Source organism: Rhinolophus hipposideros (genome assembly GCF_964194185.1).
Source record: "Rhinolophus hipposideros genome assembly, chromosome: 22".
In the NCBI taxonomy this organism is placed as follows: domain Eukaryota; kingdom Metazoa; phylum Chordata; class Mammalia; order Chiroptera; family Rhinolophidae; genus Rhinolophus; species Rhinolophus hipposideros.
In genome coordinates, this window is record NC_138068.1 from 38,561,343 (window position 1) to 38,579,867 (window position 18,525).

General features: G+C 42.8%; 1 protein-coding gene across 4 annotated transcripts in view; it reads left to right on the forward strand.

Moving 5' to 3' along the window:
* KAT14 (lysine acetyltransferase 14) overlaps positions 1 to 16,251 on the forward strand; it is a 33,941-nt gene extending 17,690 nt beyond the window's left edge. For 2 of the 4 annotated variants that reach the window (XR_013992256.1, XR_013992257.1), the window contains exons 7-11: positions 10,182 to 10,318; positions 11,242 to 11,417; positions 11,659 to 11,704; positions 12,764 to 12,954; positions 15,534 to 16,250. Coding sequence is in view for 2 of the 4 variants with exons in the window: in XM_081033241.1 (XP_080889367.1) it covers positions 10,182 to 10,318; positions 11,242 to 11,417; positions 12,764 to 12,954; positions 15,534 to 15,707 (678 nt within the window). In the remaining 2 variants the exon portion in view is untranslated. Of the gene's footprint in view, positions 1 to 10,181; positions 10,319 to 11,241; positions 11,418 to 11,658; positions 11,705 to 12,763; positions 12,955 to 15,533 lie in introns of all 4 variants that reach the window. The other 2 variants (XM_081033241.1, XM_081033242.1) reach the window with 1 other exon arrangement.
* The last annotated feature ends 2,274 nt before the right edge of the window (positions 16,252 to 18,525 follow it).

Genomic DNA, 18,525 nt, shown 5'->3' on the forward strand with positions numbered 1-18,525 from the left:
CCAGGGTCACCCCTCACTGGAGATTCATTTGCCCCTCCTCTGTATTGAATCTCCTGTTTCTTGTGTCCCATCTTTATTTTTGTAGGTTTAGTCTCTGTTTTAGTAGAGCACATTCTTAGTGACTTCCTGAGGAAAGCTGCCTGGGTAGTAAAATTTGAGACCTTCCATGTCTGAAAGCCAGAATTCCAAATGGGCATTTGATAGAACTGAGAGCCAGTTTAACAACAGTATTGGAAACAAGTAGACAATGGAGCAGTGCTTTCAGATTCTGAGGGAAAATCAAGTTGAACCTGGAATTTTATGCATGGCCCCATTATTTAGGTGAGTCCTCAGCTGAAGACCACTAATGTTTCTTCCTTGAGATCTTTCCTCTTGTCAGAGTCCCCGTAAAGGAGTGTTCATGTCTCAGAACCCTGGTTGCCACGTGGGGGAAGGATGATCTTAGCCTTTAGCTTGTATGGTACTAACACCTCAGCCATGTGAGCTACCCTGTCCAGAACCCTGGTTACACCTCCTCTAGAGATCAGACCTCCAGACTCCTGTGGGGAGGGCAGCCACTTGGCAGCAGGGAGATGAGGTGGGTTTTAGGGATTTTATTGCTCGGTGCACAGCTTTTACCGGTCTTAATGAGCATGTGCCCCTAGGCTGTGAAATTCACAAGTGCTTCTCCGTTTTTCCTTCCCAGTTAGGGAGACAGGATGGCTAGAGGGAGCTGCTGCTGGGTATTCCCTTTCCACAGGTTGATTAGGCTTGATAAACCCCCAGTGTGCTCACTTTGGTAATACATGATACTAATATTGGAACAATACAGAGATTAGCATGACCCCTTTGCAAGGATGGTATGCAAATTTGTGAAGCCTTCCATATTTTTAAGGCATTATGCTAAGTGAAATAAGTCAGACAGAGAGACAAATACTGTATGATCTCACTTATATGTGGAATTAAAAAAAGAACCTCATAGAAAAATAAATCAGACTTGTGGTTACCAGAGGCAGAGAGTGGCGGGAGAGGGAATTGGAGGCCGGTGGTCAAAAGGCACAAACTCCCAGTTGTAAGATAAATAACTACTGGGGATGTGATTGATGTACAACATGATGACTACAGCTGACTGTCGTGCGGGGCGGCCTGCGGGGTCTCCGCTCCCGCTCCCCACGTAAGAACGCAGGACACGGTGAGGCCAGACAGGAGCACCCACGGAGCCACAGGTAGGGGAGTCACACCACTATATCCTCGCTGGCGGCTGGGCTGGAGACACAGGAAGCAGGAGCCACACGATCCGCAACCCGCCGTCCGCTTCCCTGCAAACCAGCCTCACTTGCTGGCTGCAATCTGCTGTGCTAACTGCAGTCTGTGCTTGCCAGCACCATCTTCTTGCTAGCCCAATTTTTGCTAGTGTAGCCACAGCAGTTATATTAGTGGCCAATGGCTTACGGGTTACAGCTGACGGCCAACTAGCCACAGCTGCTGGTCATCTGATCACAGTTGATGGCCATTTACTACCCGAGCCAGCACCTTTCCACGTGAGGCCGAGAGCCTAGAAACTGCTCTCTTGGGCTTTGTCCCCACACTCCACCCCTATAGGGTCTCGCCTCACAATCTACACGACAAGCGTCTTCCATGAGGGGCCCTGTGCGAGGAGTCTGCAGGTGAATGCAATATCCTGGACACAGCCAGTGTTTCTCAGGGCACCACCAGTCCTTCTAGGCACAGCCAGACTTCCTGGGCTTCTTAGGATATCAGCAGTCTCCCTGGACACAGCCAGGGTTTCTCAGGGCACCACCAGTCCTTCTGGGCTCAGACAGACTTCCTGGACTCAGCCACGGCTCTCAGGGCACTGCCACTCTCTCTGGGCACAGCCAGACTTCCTGGAGTCAACGAGGGCGCTCAAGGCTCTGCCACTCTCTTTGGGCACAGCCAGACTTCCTGGAGTCAGCAAGGGCGCTCAGGGCACTGCCACTCTCTGGGCACAGCCAGGGTTCTCAGTGCACTGCTAGTCTTTCTCACATATTCTCCACGGCGGCTGTTCGAGACACAAAAGCAAACATCCGCCAGTTCCACTACATGGTGGTACTTTCCCAAGCAAACAGTCAAGCGTCCATTAAATTAGGGATGGAGCCCATTCCCCATAGTCCACAGTCATTCGCCAGGGCTGTGCGTTAGCCTCACAACGTGTGCCCTCTCTGCAGGGAAAGGGCTCCAAGTCCTGCCCAACCTGGGGGTGAGGGCCTCAGCAAGCACTTCCCAGCCCACAGGGCCGCAATGACCTTCGCTTTCTCCGGCCTATGCTGGGTGGGGAACCGTCCACGTCTTCCCACCCCTACATGGGGGTCCAGCTCTCTGGCAACTGCTCCTCCTGGTCTTCTTGAGACTGAGTGTTCATACACACAAACTGCTCCACCGCCCTCTGGAGGGCTTTGGATGGCACCGTACCCTGCTCGCTGTGCCATGTGTCATGCAGGGTGTCATGCGGGGTCTCTGGTCCCTCTCCCCACGTAAGAACACAGGACATGGTGAGGCCAAAAAGGAACACCCACAGAGCTATAGATAGGGGAGTCATACTGCTATATTCTTGCTGGTGGTTGGGTTGGAGACAGAGGAAGCAGGAGCCACACTATCCACAACCTGCCGTCCACTTCTCTCTGCCAATCAACCTCACTTGCTAGCTGCAATCCGCCGTGCTAGCTGCAATCTGCGCTTGCCAGCCACCATCTTCTTGCTAGCCCAATTTTTGCTGGCATAGCCACAGCAGTTATATTAGTGGCCAATGGCTCACTGGTTACAGCTGACGGCCAACTAGCCACAGCTGATGGCCATCTGCTACCTGAGCCAGCACCTTTTCATGTGAGGCCGAGAGCCTGAAAACTACTCCTGCCTCTGTCCCCACACTAACACTGCTGTAAGATGTATAGGAAAGTTGTTAACAAGAGTAAATGTTGAGAGTTCTCATCACCAGGAGAAGATTATTTTCTTTTCTTCTTCTTTCTTTTGTTCTTATTGTAAATCTATATGAAAAGATGGATGTTAGCTGGACCTATTGTGGTAATCATTTCATAATAAATGTATATCAAGCCATTATGCTGTATGTACATTAATCTTATGCAGTGATGTATGTCAGTTATTTCTCAATAAAACCGGGGGAGAAATGTTTTTAATAAACTACTTATTAAAAACCCAATAGGTTAGGCTCTGGCAAAATGGTTTCTCTTGAGGCAGGCCTTATTAAGAAAAACGGAATACATTGTGCTCTGTTGTATTTCAAAATGGGTACTTCCCCCTCCCCTTGCTGGAAGCATAAGGGGATTTTTCTTCGATCCTTACTGTGGAAACCTGGTGGAGCTCCTGGAAGTAAAACTCACAAAAATGTGTCATGTTCTGGCCCTGCCCAGACCCCGAGATTTTTCTCTGATTTGTCTGCACTGAGCCTCCAGCGATTTGTCAATTGCAGTTTGGATTTTTCTACCTGGCATTTGTTCCCAGAACTTTCTGTTCGTGGATTTCTGCTCTGATAAGTTGTGATTCTCTGTATCTGCCTGTCTGTCTTTCCAATTTTGGGGGCAGCAGTTTGCCCGATAACCTCAATTCTCTGACGGATTAAAGAAGAGTTGTTGATCCTCAGTTTGCGCAACTTTTTACTTGTTAGGATACAGTAGTGACTTCCAATCCCCTCATGTGCTGGACTGGAAACCAGAAGTCCTCTTATATGCTTCTTTAAGCTGGGAAATTCTTCATCATTGCTTCTTTAAATATATTCCCCTTTTATTTCTTTCCTCTCCTTCTACACTGCTAATACAGATGTTGTCACTACCGGATTTCCCTGAAAATAAGACCTAACCGGAAAATAAGCCCTAACATGATTTTTCAGGGTGCTCATAATATAAGCCCCACCCCCAGAATAAGTCCCAGTTAAGATCGTCAGCCAGACGGACGCGTTTAGTACATCCGTTGCAACACACGATAAACATATTGAATTATAAAATATATTAATATATAATTAAATAATTTTATTGACATTAATACTTAAAATAAATGATAATATAAATTATAATTAAGTATTTGTAAATACTCAAGTGGGCGCCTTTGGAGGAGAGGTAAATGCCTATGTAAACAGATGAACTCGAACTTATTGCCAAATGACCAATTGGAGTACAGACATAACACATGAATAACATGTGCACTTGATAATGAACGGATGTGGTTGTGTCTAACATGACTTTTCATAATTCAATACGTCGTGTGTTGTAGTGGATGTACTTAATGCACTTGAGTGAAATAAACGTTTTCTGAATTTTGGTGCCTGCAATTTTTCGTCGCTTTTGTGTGGACCATCATTCTTAGCTGTCATCATTTTTGTTGCTACTGCTGCCTCGTAAGTCTTCAATTAATACTTGATTTAATGGTACATTGAAAGGGAATAATGTTTTGACCCCAGACAAGATGAGGGCAAAAAGAAAGAACTATTCCATCGAGTACAAGAAAGAAATCATGGAGGACTCCCAGGGCAATAATCGCTTTTTGCAAAGAGAAGCTGGATCTCTGAATGGTCCGAAAATGGCGAGCAGAGCATGATAACCTCAGTCAACAAGTAGACGAGGGAAATGCTAAGAAGCACAAGTGTGGATCAGGTCAGCAACCATTATTTCCTGAGCTGGAAGACATCATCTGTGAATGGATTGCTGACAGGAGAGCAAAGGCCTTGATTGTGCACCGGGCTGATATTCAAGCATTTGCCCTTGCAATGGCACCACAGTTAGAAATATCCCCAGAAGAATTCAAAGCATCACAACACTGGCTGGATGGCTTCCTTCAGTGACATGAACTGTCTCTAAGATCGACAATACTGTTCACACTGGAAGATACTGAAGTTATTAAACGTGCACTTGCATTCAAGTCCTTTGTTGATGGCATTGACTTTTCTAAATACCAACTCTCCAACATGATTGCTATGGATCAAACTGCAGTGTTTATGGTCAAGGATGTCAAACGACAATTGATCAGAAGGGTGCCTTGTCAATCTACATTCCCTCCACTTGTTACGAAAGTGCACGTGTTACCTGTATTTTGGCAATTCATCTGGATGGAAAGAAAGCCCCACCTCTAATCATCACTAAAGGCAAGAAAGATAAGGTTGAACGTGTTTCAAGCATTATGTTCTTGAAACCAAAAAAGCGTGGTGCACACAAGCAGTTATGAGGAAGTGGGTCAATTTAATGCTTCCAGTTGTTTTGCGAGGTGGCCAAAGAGGTCTGTTAGTCTGGGATTCAGCCAGCACTCTCCATGCTAAAGACTTGAAGAACTTCCTTGCAGAGAGAAGAATAGATCAAATAATGATTCCCGCAGGAATGACTGCCTACCTCCAAACTCTTGATATTGCAATAAACAAGCCATTCAAGGATCGTATGTGCATGGAAATCAATGACTACATTGAAAATAGAGTGGAGAGAAATCAGCGTGGAAACTTTGTGAAGCCTGGCCTGCAAGAGGTCGTGACTTGGGTGAAGAATTCCTGCGATAAAAGCACTGACAGCTTTGTTGCCAATGCACTACGAGCAGCCTACATGGACAAGAAGTGCTCATTTAAGGAGAGCTTTATTGCTGGACATGCTAGATGGGGGCCAATAGTTCTACAGGAAATGGAGTCGCAAGAAATTCAAGCCACAATTGAATTATGTTACGACAGTGTTCCAGAAGATGACATGACCGTATTTGAATAAATGTAGGTTGTTGTACATGAAAAAAATAAGACATCACCCGAAAATAAGCCCTAATGCGTCTTTTGGAGCAAAACTTAATATAAGACCTGGTCTTATTTTCAGGGAAATATGATATTACTTATTTTCTTTATCTCTTCCTTTGCCTTTTTGAAGAGCTCCTCAACCTTCCCTCACATCAGTCACTGAGTGCTTTATTGCAGTGATCATGTATGTAATATCTGATAATGAATAAGAAATGCTTCATAACTTCTCTTTATTGTTTCCAGTCTTTATTACCTTGGAGCCTATTTATTATGCTTTTTAAAAATAGCTTTATTGAGATACAATTCATATACCATACAATTCACCCATTTAAAGTGTATAATTCAGTGGTTTCTAATATATTCATAGAGTTGGGTAACTGTAGTCATAATCAATTTTAGAACATTGTCATTATTTTAAAAAGAAACCCTGAACTCTAGCTGTTACTGCCCAACCCTGCTTCTCTCCCCCCCCACACACACACTGAGCCCCCATTAATCTTTCTGTCTCTATAGATTTACCTTTTCTGGACATTTCAGATAAATAGAATCTTATAACATGTGGTATTTTCTGACGGCTTTCCTTCATTTAGCGTAATGTTTTCAAGATTCATCCATGTTGTAGCATATGTTAATAGCTCATTCCTTTTTCTGGTTACATAGTATCCCATGGTATAGATATATCACATTTTGCTCATCCATTCATCAGTTGATGCACACTGGGCTGTTTGCACCTTTTGGCTGTTGTGAATAATGCTGCTGTGAACATTTGTGTACAGGCTTTTATGTGGACATGTTTTCATTTTGTTACTGGCACAGGAGTCCTTGCCCCTCTCAGGATAGAAATTAAGAGAGTGGGCAAAACAGTTTTGTAGAGAGAATGCTTTATTAAAGTGAAAGCGTGATGCAGAAAGGAAGCACACTCTGGAGGAGAATGGATGTGGCTCCCCGAGGTTTACACAGTGTTTTCATGGGCTCTTAGGGTTAGGGGCCACCCAAAGTATGTTGAGGTGGGTCCTTCCCTGCACTTGCGCAGTATAACTACATGCTACTTCATATGTCACATGTCTCATTAGCATCTTAAATCTCCACCTAGGAGTGTGTTTTTTACTGTGACAATGAGGAAAGGTTAACTTAGGACAGCTCTTTTAACTAACACGCAGGCATCACTTTAGGGACTTTCCTGGACCCACTTATTTCTGTTCTGCGATTATCCGCTCCTTGTTTCTTACTGGCCAAGAGATGTGACTCAAGATTGTTTTCCCCAGCTGCAGGCTCCTGCTGTGTGACTACTAACCACAGTTTCTCTTGGGTATATACCTAGGAGTGGAATTGCCCAGTTACATGGTAACATCCTGTTTAACTTTTTGAAGAACTGCCAGACTGTTTTCCAAAATGGCTGCGCTATCTTACATTACCACTAGTGCTGTATGAAGATTCTGATTTCTCCACACATCCTTACCAATGCTTGTTATTTTGACTGTAGCCATCTTAGTGGGTATCAAGTGTTATCTCGTAGTGTTGATTTGCATTTCCGTGATGACTACTTATTGTGCTTTTTAAAATAATTTTGTCTGCCTGGTAAATTACTCCTGCCTTTTCCAGTACAGTTTGTTTACTTTGCTATCTTTTTTGTTTTAACAACTTATTTACGTCTTGATTTTATTCCCTGTGAATGCATTTTACCTTAGTAGTACCAGCTGCCTTTGCTGGCTGTATACACCTAGAGGGAGGGACAAAAGCCTGCTTCCTAGCTTGTCACCCTCTTGGCAACTTTTGTAAAATGGGAGGCTCTGGGCTCTACCACTTCCCATTCTCACCTGTTCCACAATTAGGGAACCTCCCCTCAGGGAACCTCCCAGGACATCTGGCCCCTGTGTTCCTTTTATCTCCCTATGCTGTTATTGCTGTGGGGTTATGGAATGCTCAAGGGCTGTCCTGAGGGTCTGTACCCTACATCTCAGGAAGGCTCCAGCCTGCTCTAATATCACCCCCTGCTAGGTAGTGCTTGCTGGCAAAGTGGTTTGGCAGAGATCCATCCAGAGCAGAGGAAGTGGCCTAAACAGGAAGCTCCCTCGTCCCCATTGTGGTGCAGATCCTTTCTCTGCCCATTGCCACCTTATCTGTACCCAGCCACCTTTGATCTCCCTTGGGGTTTCTCACAGCCTTTATGTTCTGTCTTCCCTCTCACTTTTTGGCATTTCCCAGATTGGGTTTGGGGAAGGGACCCAGCAGCCCACCTACCTCTCCATTTAGACCCAGAAAAAGCTCATTTAACATTTTCCAAACTTTTTTGACTTTGGGGTGCTTTTTTCACCACCATTTTGTTATTCAACTAACGTAAGTACTTCATTTGTGTCAAGCACTATTCTATCTAGCGATACTGCAATGAATGAAGACAGATAATGTCCTCCACGCTTATTGTAACTGCCATCCGTGAGCATGGCGATGACAGTACTAACTCCCTAAACAAGCAGGATCACCTCCTACAGGTTGAATGCTGTGGGAGAGTGGGGCAGAGGGCAGTGGCATCACTTTGGATGGGGTAGTTAAGGACAGACTTTCTGTGGAGGTAGCACTTGAACCAAGTCCTGATCCACAAGGAAGAGCCAGGCTGAGGAAGGTTCTGGGCAGAAGGCCCCAGCCCAGCACCTAAGGCGGGAGTTTGTTTGGTGTATGGGGCTAGAACATACTGATGACTGAGGAAGGGGATCGTGGGGGATGAGGCTACAGAGGTAATGGGGGCCAGATCCTGTGGGTCATGGACAAAGAGTTTGAATTGTATTCTGAACATACAGTGGGAAGCTACGTAGGAGTTTCTATTACGGGAGGTGAATTGATTGGTTTTTAAAGGAAGAATCTGGTTTATGTGGAGAAAGGATGATAAGGGGGTGAGAATGGCAGGTAGAAGGGAGACTGATAGGAGGCAGTGATCTAGACAGATGTTGAGGGTGGTTTAGATTTGGGAGAAAGAAGTGGCGATGGAAAGAAGTTGGGGTAGTATAAAACATCTATAAAGTTCTCCAGGACTCATCTAGACACATTAACCAGTGTTTCAGTTATCTATTGCTGCATTACAAACCATCCCAAAACTTAGTGGCTTAACACAATGACTAGTTAATATTTCTTCTGATTCTGTGGGTTGACTGGAGTGAATGGGTGGTTCTTCTGTGTCTGCATTTAGCTGGGAGCAGGGTCAGGACTGGAATGAACAGGATGGCCTCTCTTCCTCCAGAGCCTGTCTCCATGTGGCCTCTAGCCATTCAGTGGTCCAGCCTGGACACCATGGTAGCGGACTCAAGGAGGGAAAACAGTGGAAGCTGTCAGTCTTCTTAAGGCCTGGGCTCAAAAGTCCTAGAATGTTACATCTGCCAGTTCTGACTGATCAAAGCCCGTCACAGGCCCACCTAGATTCAAGGGAAGGGGAAATTGACTCTGCCTTTTGATATGAGGAGTCACATGGACGCAGAGGCAGGGGAAGAAATATTGGGGCCATATTTAAAACTATATACCACAGCTTTCAATTTCACTTTGAAACTTACAGTCCTGGAAGAATTTCAGAGTTGGCCTCTGAAAGTTTTGGTGTCCAGTTTGGGACAATAATAGAGAACAAATTATAAAAGAAGGAATTCTTGCTCTTCTTCCAACAAAGTTATTTTCTAGGCTAAGAGCAAACTGATTCTACAAAAACAACTCAAGTTTCTAAACTTTATCCAACACTTGGCAAACTACTTTATAAATGTACCTTTTAGTCTTCCATCACATATTCTATTACTACATGACTAAGGGCCCTGGAGCAACACTCGCTGAAGAACAGACGTCTCCACTTGGTTCCCAGTGTGAAACCCACCATTCAGCTAGGACACCTGCCTAAGGTGCAAAGACCACATCCTCATTGAACCTCTGGTAGAACCTCTCTACTATTGTGATTTCTTTTAGAATGTAATTTACATCAGTCCTACTTTTGTCAAACTTCCTCATTGCAGTGGAGACATATTATAATAAACCCATATACAGGTACAGCAAAAATTGGCCCTCATGGCTGTTTGAATAATGAACTGCTTATAAAACATGACCCATGTGTATGTTACCTACATGTCACGAATGCTGTTTAATATTTGATGAACAAACTGACAGTGTAATATAGACAAAATGAAACCTAGAGAAACTGTAAATCCAGTGCTCAATAGTGCATTGCAGTCACTTAAATAACTACAATTTTTTGTTATTTTGATTTTAAACTATTGCGACTAGGATTAGTTTTGCATATCAGATTTTTTGCAAAAGTACCTATGAATTTTTTGTTGAAACTTGAGCTTTTCAAATATGTAATGTAAAAATACCTACTTTGTGACATAAAAATGTCTTAAGTACTAATTCTCTGTGGCATTAAACCAATCAATCCTTTGAGCAATTTTATTTTTAAATAACCAGTGTTTCTTTCTCACAGACTGCCTTGCCATCCAGGAAAGGATTTCGGCACCAAAGCACCAAGTTTTTGTACCGTTTGGTGGGATCAGAAGATTTGGCTGTGGACCAGAGTATTGTCAGCCCTTACACGTCCCGGATCTTGAAACCATACATCAGGTCTGTGGAGAAAGGCTATGAGGCCGAGCATGGCATCAGAAGTAATGTTTGTGGTTTCTGCCCCCGCCCTCTGTGGGTGTGAATAAGTACCGAAACCCGTGAGCAAGGCATCTGTGTCCAGCCTCAGCTGTAACTTGTTTCAACTGTACTTTTTTGCAGAAAGGATGGTCCTTTGATGCAAACATAAAAAGCAAGGATAAATTAACTCTGTTAGATTTCATTATGATGATCATACTCATTGTTTTGTTTTAAATTTTAAAGTTATATATATTGAATAATCTGTGAAATAAAAAAAAAAGGGAGAGATGTCTCAATTGGGCCTGTATCTGGACTAGATGTTGGGACCATTTCTGATGAAGAGTCCTGGCTGTGCTGTGGAAGCTGAACTGATGAGATACCCCCAGTCTCGGCTGTCTAGGCTGATTGACAGAGCACGTGGTCTTAGTTGACCATCCAGGCTGTGCAGCTCCATAGTCACCTGATCCTTCTTGCTTGCACTGCCTCCTAGGCAGCCATGTGGAAAGGCAGTGTGTGAGCCTGCTCCATTCCCCTGGTCTCTCAGACTCCTCAGCTGCCCTGGCAGAGTTGGGCCTTACCTGCCCTGCGCTCTGTCCTGGTCAGAGCACTCAAAGTTAAATTAGGAGGCTGTTTCTGTTTCCTCCCTCTGTTCATACGGCTTGCCAGCATAAGTAGAGTTCCTGGTGGGTACAGAGGGGTTTGGTCTGACAATGTTAATAGTGTAAATTTTAAGTTCATACCAGAAAAGTGTTGTAGCTGTTATCAAGCTAGCTGACATTTAAAGTACTGCAACATAGTTCAAAGTTTCAAGCACATCAAAGAGTTTGTGTGAACCAAATGGCTAGGCATAATACTGTATTTTTTGTTTTTATTTTTTAATTTCTTTATTTTCGGTGGTACTGGAGGCGTGATTATGAAACAAAGCCGCCCAAACTGCAACTCCTGTCACAGATTCGTTCCTACCTGCACAGAAGTGACCCTCATTGGACACCGGAGCCCGAAGCGCCGCTTGATTACTGCTACGTGCGGCCAAATCACATCCCGACGATCAACTCCATGTGTCAGGAGTTTTTCTGGCCTGGTATGTCCCCCACCCCCAAAACTGGGAAGATCAGTTTTCTGTATAGTTCACTTTAGTAATTTTTTAAATTAGTATATGTCATGTGACCCTAAAATCTTTGCTTATATGATTTCATTGTTTCTCTCTACTAATATTAAAATATAAACACCTCTTTCTTTCCTAAGATCAAGAAGAAGCCTGCAATTAAAGTAATAAACAGTGTTTTGATTTGTTTCTCTTCCCTGTTTGTCTCTGCTTCCAGAATAAAAGATTCACCCTGTTTGCTTCTACATGTGTTTAGATATCAGGTAATGTCTATCAGTCATACACAGACTGGTAGCTGCGGCGTTTGGATACTTTTGATTTTTGCTTAATAATTCTGTATGCTTTGTTTAGTTAGCTGTTCCTTACAGAGTATTAGTACAACCAAAAGGTGTTTTTAGAGATTGAAATACCCCAGTCACAGAATTTGAAAGTAGGAATAAACTCAGTATGATTTGTTGTTTTATCAGCCTTAGCATACTGTCTCTCAAGACCAGAGCCATCAATTAAAGGAACACATTTTCATTGCTAAATATAAACACATTCTTTGTGGACCTGCTTTATTGCTCTGTTTTGAAATGTAAAGGAAATAATGTATGTCTCCCCGATGTAGGTAAGATTTCATCAGGATGAGAGCTTTGTCATCTTTATTGTCTGATGATCATGTCACAGTGCATGTGGTAGCAGAGCTGTGCTCGCTCTTTTGGGAGTGGTATAGGGGCTGAGAGGAACATTCTGGGAGCATTCACTGCTCTCTGCCCTTATATGAGGTGCCTTGCATACATTGTGGAAGGAATTATTTTTTATTTAACCTCCTGATTATAAAATATAGTATTTGTACAAAAGAGCTCATACATTGAATATCCCTGAGGTAAAGAATACAATGATACAGACAGTCTCAGGAGATCTTTATTCCAGTTCTGTGAAGTATAGATACACTCTCTTAAACATTGTAGAAACTGAGGCTGAGACATTTAGAGATGTGCCCGCTGATACATGTGGCCAGAGAGGCTGAGTTCAAAGTCACGTGTGTCCAGTTCTGAACCTCTGGGCACTTTCTACTATCCACCCTATCCTGCCTCTCTTCTTTTAACATATGTGCTTAGAAAAGGTGATGTTAATTGTGATATTTTTCTAAAATTCACTTTTATTTTTATGAGCTGAACGTGTGGTATCTATGGTAATACTTTGTCTTAATTTTTTTTGTTTTTGTTTTGTTTTTTTTCTTAGCATGAAGGTGTAGCTGTAAGTACCAGCTGAATAACTTGGTATGCTTCGATGCCAAAAGGCACACGGTTTTAATCTCCAGTATCTGTTTTCCTTAGGTATTGACCTGTCTGAGTGCCTGCAGTACCCAGACTTCAGTGTTGTTGTCTTGTATAAAAAAGTCATCATTGCCTTTGGCTTCATGGTTCCCGACGTGAAGTACAATGAAGCTTACATTTCATTTCTGTTTGTCCATCCTGAATGGAGAAGAGCAGGGATTGCAACTTTCATGATTTATCATCTGATTCAGGTATTTTGTCTGTGCTCATCATCTGCCCACTTGTCTCTGGGCTCTTTCGAAAGACTTGGAAGAGGGGAGAAACTGAGTGGGGGCCCTCCCAGTATGGCCCAGTGGAATGTGAGACCAAGTGAAAGAAAGCCAGTCACCGTCATTCGTGAGGTTATTAAAACAGACAAAAATCTTCACCCCTCTAAAATAAGATTACTATTTAGATCTGGGTTTCAGAGAAGCCAGTTTGTGAACATGTGTAGTAAATAAAATGAGAAAATACCAAAAGTGAGAGCCTGAAGCACTTACACTATCCAAATTGGTAACTCTGTTGCTCTTAGATTCAGCTCCACCAGACTCTGAGAAGTGGAAGTGGGACATTTTAGTTTTTAAGGCCTTAAACATTTTAGCTAAACCGTATCAATCAGCAGTACATATTCTATTGCTGATTGTTTTTACTATCACTCTATAAGCTGGAGTGAACCTTCTAAGACCTGATTCTAATATTTAATTATAATTCATCCTTTGATATATCTGTGAAGAAAATATACCGTATATTTATATACTAACATCAGAAAAACATGCAAGGATTTTCACCCCCAGAAATTTTCTGATAACTTTTATTTAGAAACCATTTGATATGGATGATTTTGTGTTACTGGTCAAGGTTCTTTTTTTTGGGGGGAGGGGGGATTTTTATTAGGTTGGTGCAAAAGTACGTAATTGCAGTTTTGGCAATTATTTTTAATCTTTTAAACTGCAATTACTTTTGCCCCAACCTATACTATTGAAGTATAATTGATATACAATATTATATTAATTTCAGATGTATAACATGATTCGATTTTTGTGTACGTTGTGAAATGATTGTCTAGTTAACATCCATCACCATACATAATTATAAGATTTTGTTTTTCTTGTGATGAGAACTTTTAAGATTTACTTTCTTAGCAACTATCAAATATGCAGTACAGTATTAATTATAGTTGCCATGCTGTACATTACATCCCATGACTTATTGTTTTTAACTGGAAGTTGGTATCTTTTGATTTCCTTCACTCATTTTGCCCACCCCCCACCCCCCACCTCTGGCAACCACCAGTCTATTTTCTGTATCTATAAGCTTGGTGTGTTTTTTAGGATTCCTTTTAAATAGATGGTGGAGATGATAAAATGTTGTTTTTCTGGTTTTTAATGAAACTTGCTCAATAATTCCCAAATGTTGGCAGGAACCTTGAGAACCGTCTTCCTAGGAATTGCTTTCTTCTCTCTTCTTGTGGGAATTAATGTGTGCTGCTGTGGTTATCTTGAACTGAGACGTTCTCAGTTACTTCTACCATGTTCCTCCTTTTCTCTGCCCTACTCCACTCACAGAATTGACCTCTGCTCTGTATTCATCCTTCTGTCCTAGCAGAACACCTGCGGGCTTTCTGCCTTTCCCTTCACTGGCAAGGGCTTGAGGGCAGGGCAGGGATGACAGCTTTGTGTGTGCCTGATACAAGGCCTGGCCCCGGCAGTCCTCAAAGAGCATTCCCTGGGTGGGAGGAGTGTTCATCTTTGTATGTGGGTGCCTGGCCTCCAGCCAGACCACGCCCATAGGCCAACACAGCCCTACTCTGTCAGTCAGTAGTACTGGGTGGTGGCCATGGTCAGACTGCATATTTGCAGTGTAAAAAACACTAGCCTCACCCCACAAAATTTATTTTATACACACTCACAACACACTCTTGTCCTTAGTATACTAGTAGTTCTTTCTAGTCCTAAAAAGCACCTTTGGATGAAGTATGTGAATTTAAGAGAGAAAAAGAACGTAGTTGTCTACCTTTGACAACATTCTTAAATAGAGGCCTTTAGGAACCATGGACGATAAAATCCAAGGAACTTATCAACCTCAGTATTTCAGTGCCATCCTCATTGAAAAGTTCTTATTTATATGACTTTTGGGGTCCTTTACTCTGTAGCTAAAGAATCTAAGGACTCACCTTAGACTGGTAGGACGATTATTACTCTTTCCCCCAGGTTTGGGCCAAATATAGAAATCTCAGTTCTGAGGATGGGAGAAATGGGCGGTACACTTTGGGACTCAGAAGGCCTATGTAGGCTCTTTAATGAAAGTCTTAATATTTCATATCTGGCACATAATTTAACATATTTTTCTACTAGATCTAGGAAAGGAATTGTTAACATTCCCTTGCAGGATAAAATCTAGTTTTTAAAAGCAGAACTTCTTATCTTGTTTGCTGTTTCTTCAAGATTGTCATAGTGTTTGGTATTGATATGTTTGACATATTTAAATATAATTTAATTATAAATAATACAGTTGACAATAAAAATCCCATTTGGCCCTTTGCTTCAGAGAGAAAAAGAACACATAGCATACCATCAATTTCCTTAGTCTTGATGTATGTTTTCGTGAATGTTTTGATCAGTAGCAAAATGTCATTTGGTTTCCAGCTGTTGCTAGGTGTTGCAATGTCTCAGCTCCAGTCCCTGACTTCTCCGGTTTCCATAACTATCTATACTTAAAAGAGTTTCTTCACCTACTCATTTTCCCTCGGGCTTTCTCCTTTTCATCTTGTATTTTTCCACTCTTTTGACAGACCTGCATGGGCAAGGATGTAACCCTTCACGTCTCAGCAAGCAACCCCGCTATGCTGCTGTACCAGAAGTTTGGATTCAAGACTGAAGAATACGTTTTAGATTTTTATGATAAGTATTACTCCTTGGAGAGCACAGAGTGTAAACATGCATTCTTTCTGCGGCTCCGACGCTGATGTGGATTGAATACAGCTCTTCACATACAGACGGGTCTCCACATAGACCTTGCTCATTTCACTGTGTGTTCTAATCTCTGTGATTAGACATTCATTCAAACCTCTCAATGAGATGAGAAAAGAAGTGGGCAGTGGAATGAGTAGTGGGCAGCCCTTCAGCAAAATCGCTGTCCAGTCCTTCCTAGAGAGGCCTCCGACCCATATCTTGGGACTCCACAAACTGAAAAATGCTGCTGTCTTCCTGCCACCCAACGGTTTGCAAGAACAAAAGAGTATCCAAACTGATACTCTTGGTGAGAGAGACTCTGTCCTAATTTAAAGGATGAGCACATGTGATCGCTATTAAAGATTCATGCAGTACCTGAGAGGCACTATCCTGTTTTGGGATGATGAGAAATCATGGGATGAGGACATAAGGGGATGCAAACCCTTTTCCCAGCTTGATGTGTTATCTTTGAAGCCAGTAGGACTTCTAGGGCACTGAGATTCTATTATCTCTCTGTGACTTTGGTCACAGTCAAAATAAATGAAATATTTGTGTCTACCTGTTGCTTTACCTGTTCTGCGGTTAGTATCTCCTGCGAGGATCTCGGCCTGGGAGTAGAGATCTCATTCTCCCCATGCCTGTGAAGTTGGTTTGGGGTTAGAATGGCTGAGCAGGCTGCTTTTAGATTGTACCACTGGATGGAGCTGTGCAGTGATGGAAGGAGAACTGGCTGTGGACAGACCTGTATTGTCTGCATTACTAGGCTGTTTGGTGTGTGTGTGGAGGTGTTGGAGATGGACTATATTCAGGTTTTTTGGATCTGGCAGGAGCATTTCCAAAAGCATTAGATGTCCTCAAAAATCTTTCCTTGTAACAACCTATGGCCAGAGTGTCAATCTAATCAGTTTGCTTTCAATCTCTCTTTAATTAAGAGCGGTGGTTCTTAATTTTGGGGGACATGGATCCCTTTGAGAATCCAAAGAAAACTAAATACTTTCTAGAAAACTGTGCATATTTAAAGTTTTGGATCAGAGGTCTGTGGACCACAAATGAGGAACTTCTGCTTTAGAGGCTGTACTTAGAGCCAATTTTAATCCTTTTGTTCATGGGAAATGTATCCTGCTCCCGTGAAGATGATTTGTTCTGTTGCTTGTCTCTATTTACGAGGTTCAGGGCTCCTGGGAGCCAAGGCTGCCATGACGCTTTGTCTTCCTCAGCACTAGATGTGGACAATCACTGTTGTCAGGTTACCGACAGTGATGCCCTGCCTCCTTATCAGCTTCCTCCCCTTCCAGAGAGTTAAACCAGCACTTCTCAGCTTTGCGCTTCAAGGACCCAGCAGAGAGGGTGGGACCAGCTGTCACCTGACATGTACTCGTGTCCTCTAAGATTTATTAGAACTGAAAGTATGTTATATTCTACTCATTAAGTATATCTATTTTAATGTTAAAATAATGGATTTTTTAACCCCAAAGCTTCAGGTAGTGTTGACACTCTAGAAAGATGGGCAGTTTGAGCCTCTGCTCAGACAAGCCTCCAGGGTGCCGCATAGAGCTGCAGTCTTGTTCTTTTCCTCAACAGTGACACTGTAGGGGTTCAACACAGCCTTGTCTTCACTTTGAATGACACTTATGATTCGAGTCATTTTAAGAATTTCGAGGGGAAAATGAGTATAGTGGAAAAGCAAACATACTACTCAGTATGTTCACATTTAGCCAAAATGTCTGGTATTATAGTTAACTGAGTATGGCTAAAAGCTAAATTAAATACATCTAACAAAAGGCGTTAGGTTCTAAGTGGGATGAAAAGCAGAAGTCCCATCTCAAAGGGTCTTGGAAAAACAAGAATTGTTGGCTTCTTGGGTCTCTGGGGCTTAAGCCTTAGGCAATAGCCTTGTGTCCCTGAGTAGCAGCAGGACTGCACTCAGCCTTCCTAGAGCCAACACTCTTTGGGTTGGGTGGAAACCCCTAAGTCCATAAGACATTGAGTAGACATATACTAGGTGCTAAAAATACAAAATTAACGGCAGCTCCACTTCTGAGCTCTTAACTTTCCCAAGGACTCTCTGAAGTGGTACTATAATGGCCTCTAAATTTATGGAAGAGAAAACTGAGGCTTGAGGGGCTGATTAACTCAGTGCCAAGGTCATACAGATCGAAAGCAGAGGACAGCGACTCCATCTAGGCTGGAACTGCCTCTGCGTTAGCCCCTCCCTCTCTGCAGAGGTGTGAGAAATGGAGGAGGAGCTCTCCCGACATAATGGTCTTCGGTCCCTGAATGGGGACCCGTGATTCTGAGCTGAGCACTTCTGCCCGCCGTGTGGACCTGCCACCTTCTGAGTGTGGGGTATTCCTTGCCGGCCTCTCAGGTCAGGATTCGTAACCCAAGGAGGTTGTGTGCAAAGGCAAGAAGTGTGAGTATAAAAGTATCAAGGTTTTTCTGGGAGGGGACCTGAAGCTTCATCAAAGGGGTGTGTTCAAAGGTGTGTGAGCCAAAAAGTAGTAACCAAGCCTATTCGGATTGGAGAGGGAACTTTCTAGAGCCAGCTAGGTGGTTGTGACAAAGGTTCAAAATGAATGACTCAGCAAACAATACCTTTAAAATGTCTTGTTTTTAATTTTGACATAATTTCAGGCTTGAGAGAAAAGTTGCAAAAGAGGATAAAGAATTCCCAGATACCCTTTATACCAATTCCCTAAATGTTAATATTTTACACATTTGCCTTTCTCTTGCTCTCTTTACGCGCGCACACACACACACACTTTTTTTCTGAACCATTTAAAAGTAAGTTACAGGTATCATACCCCTTTACCCTTAACATTTTGGTTTGCA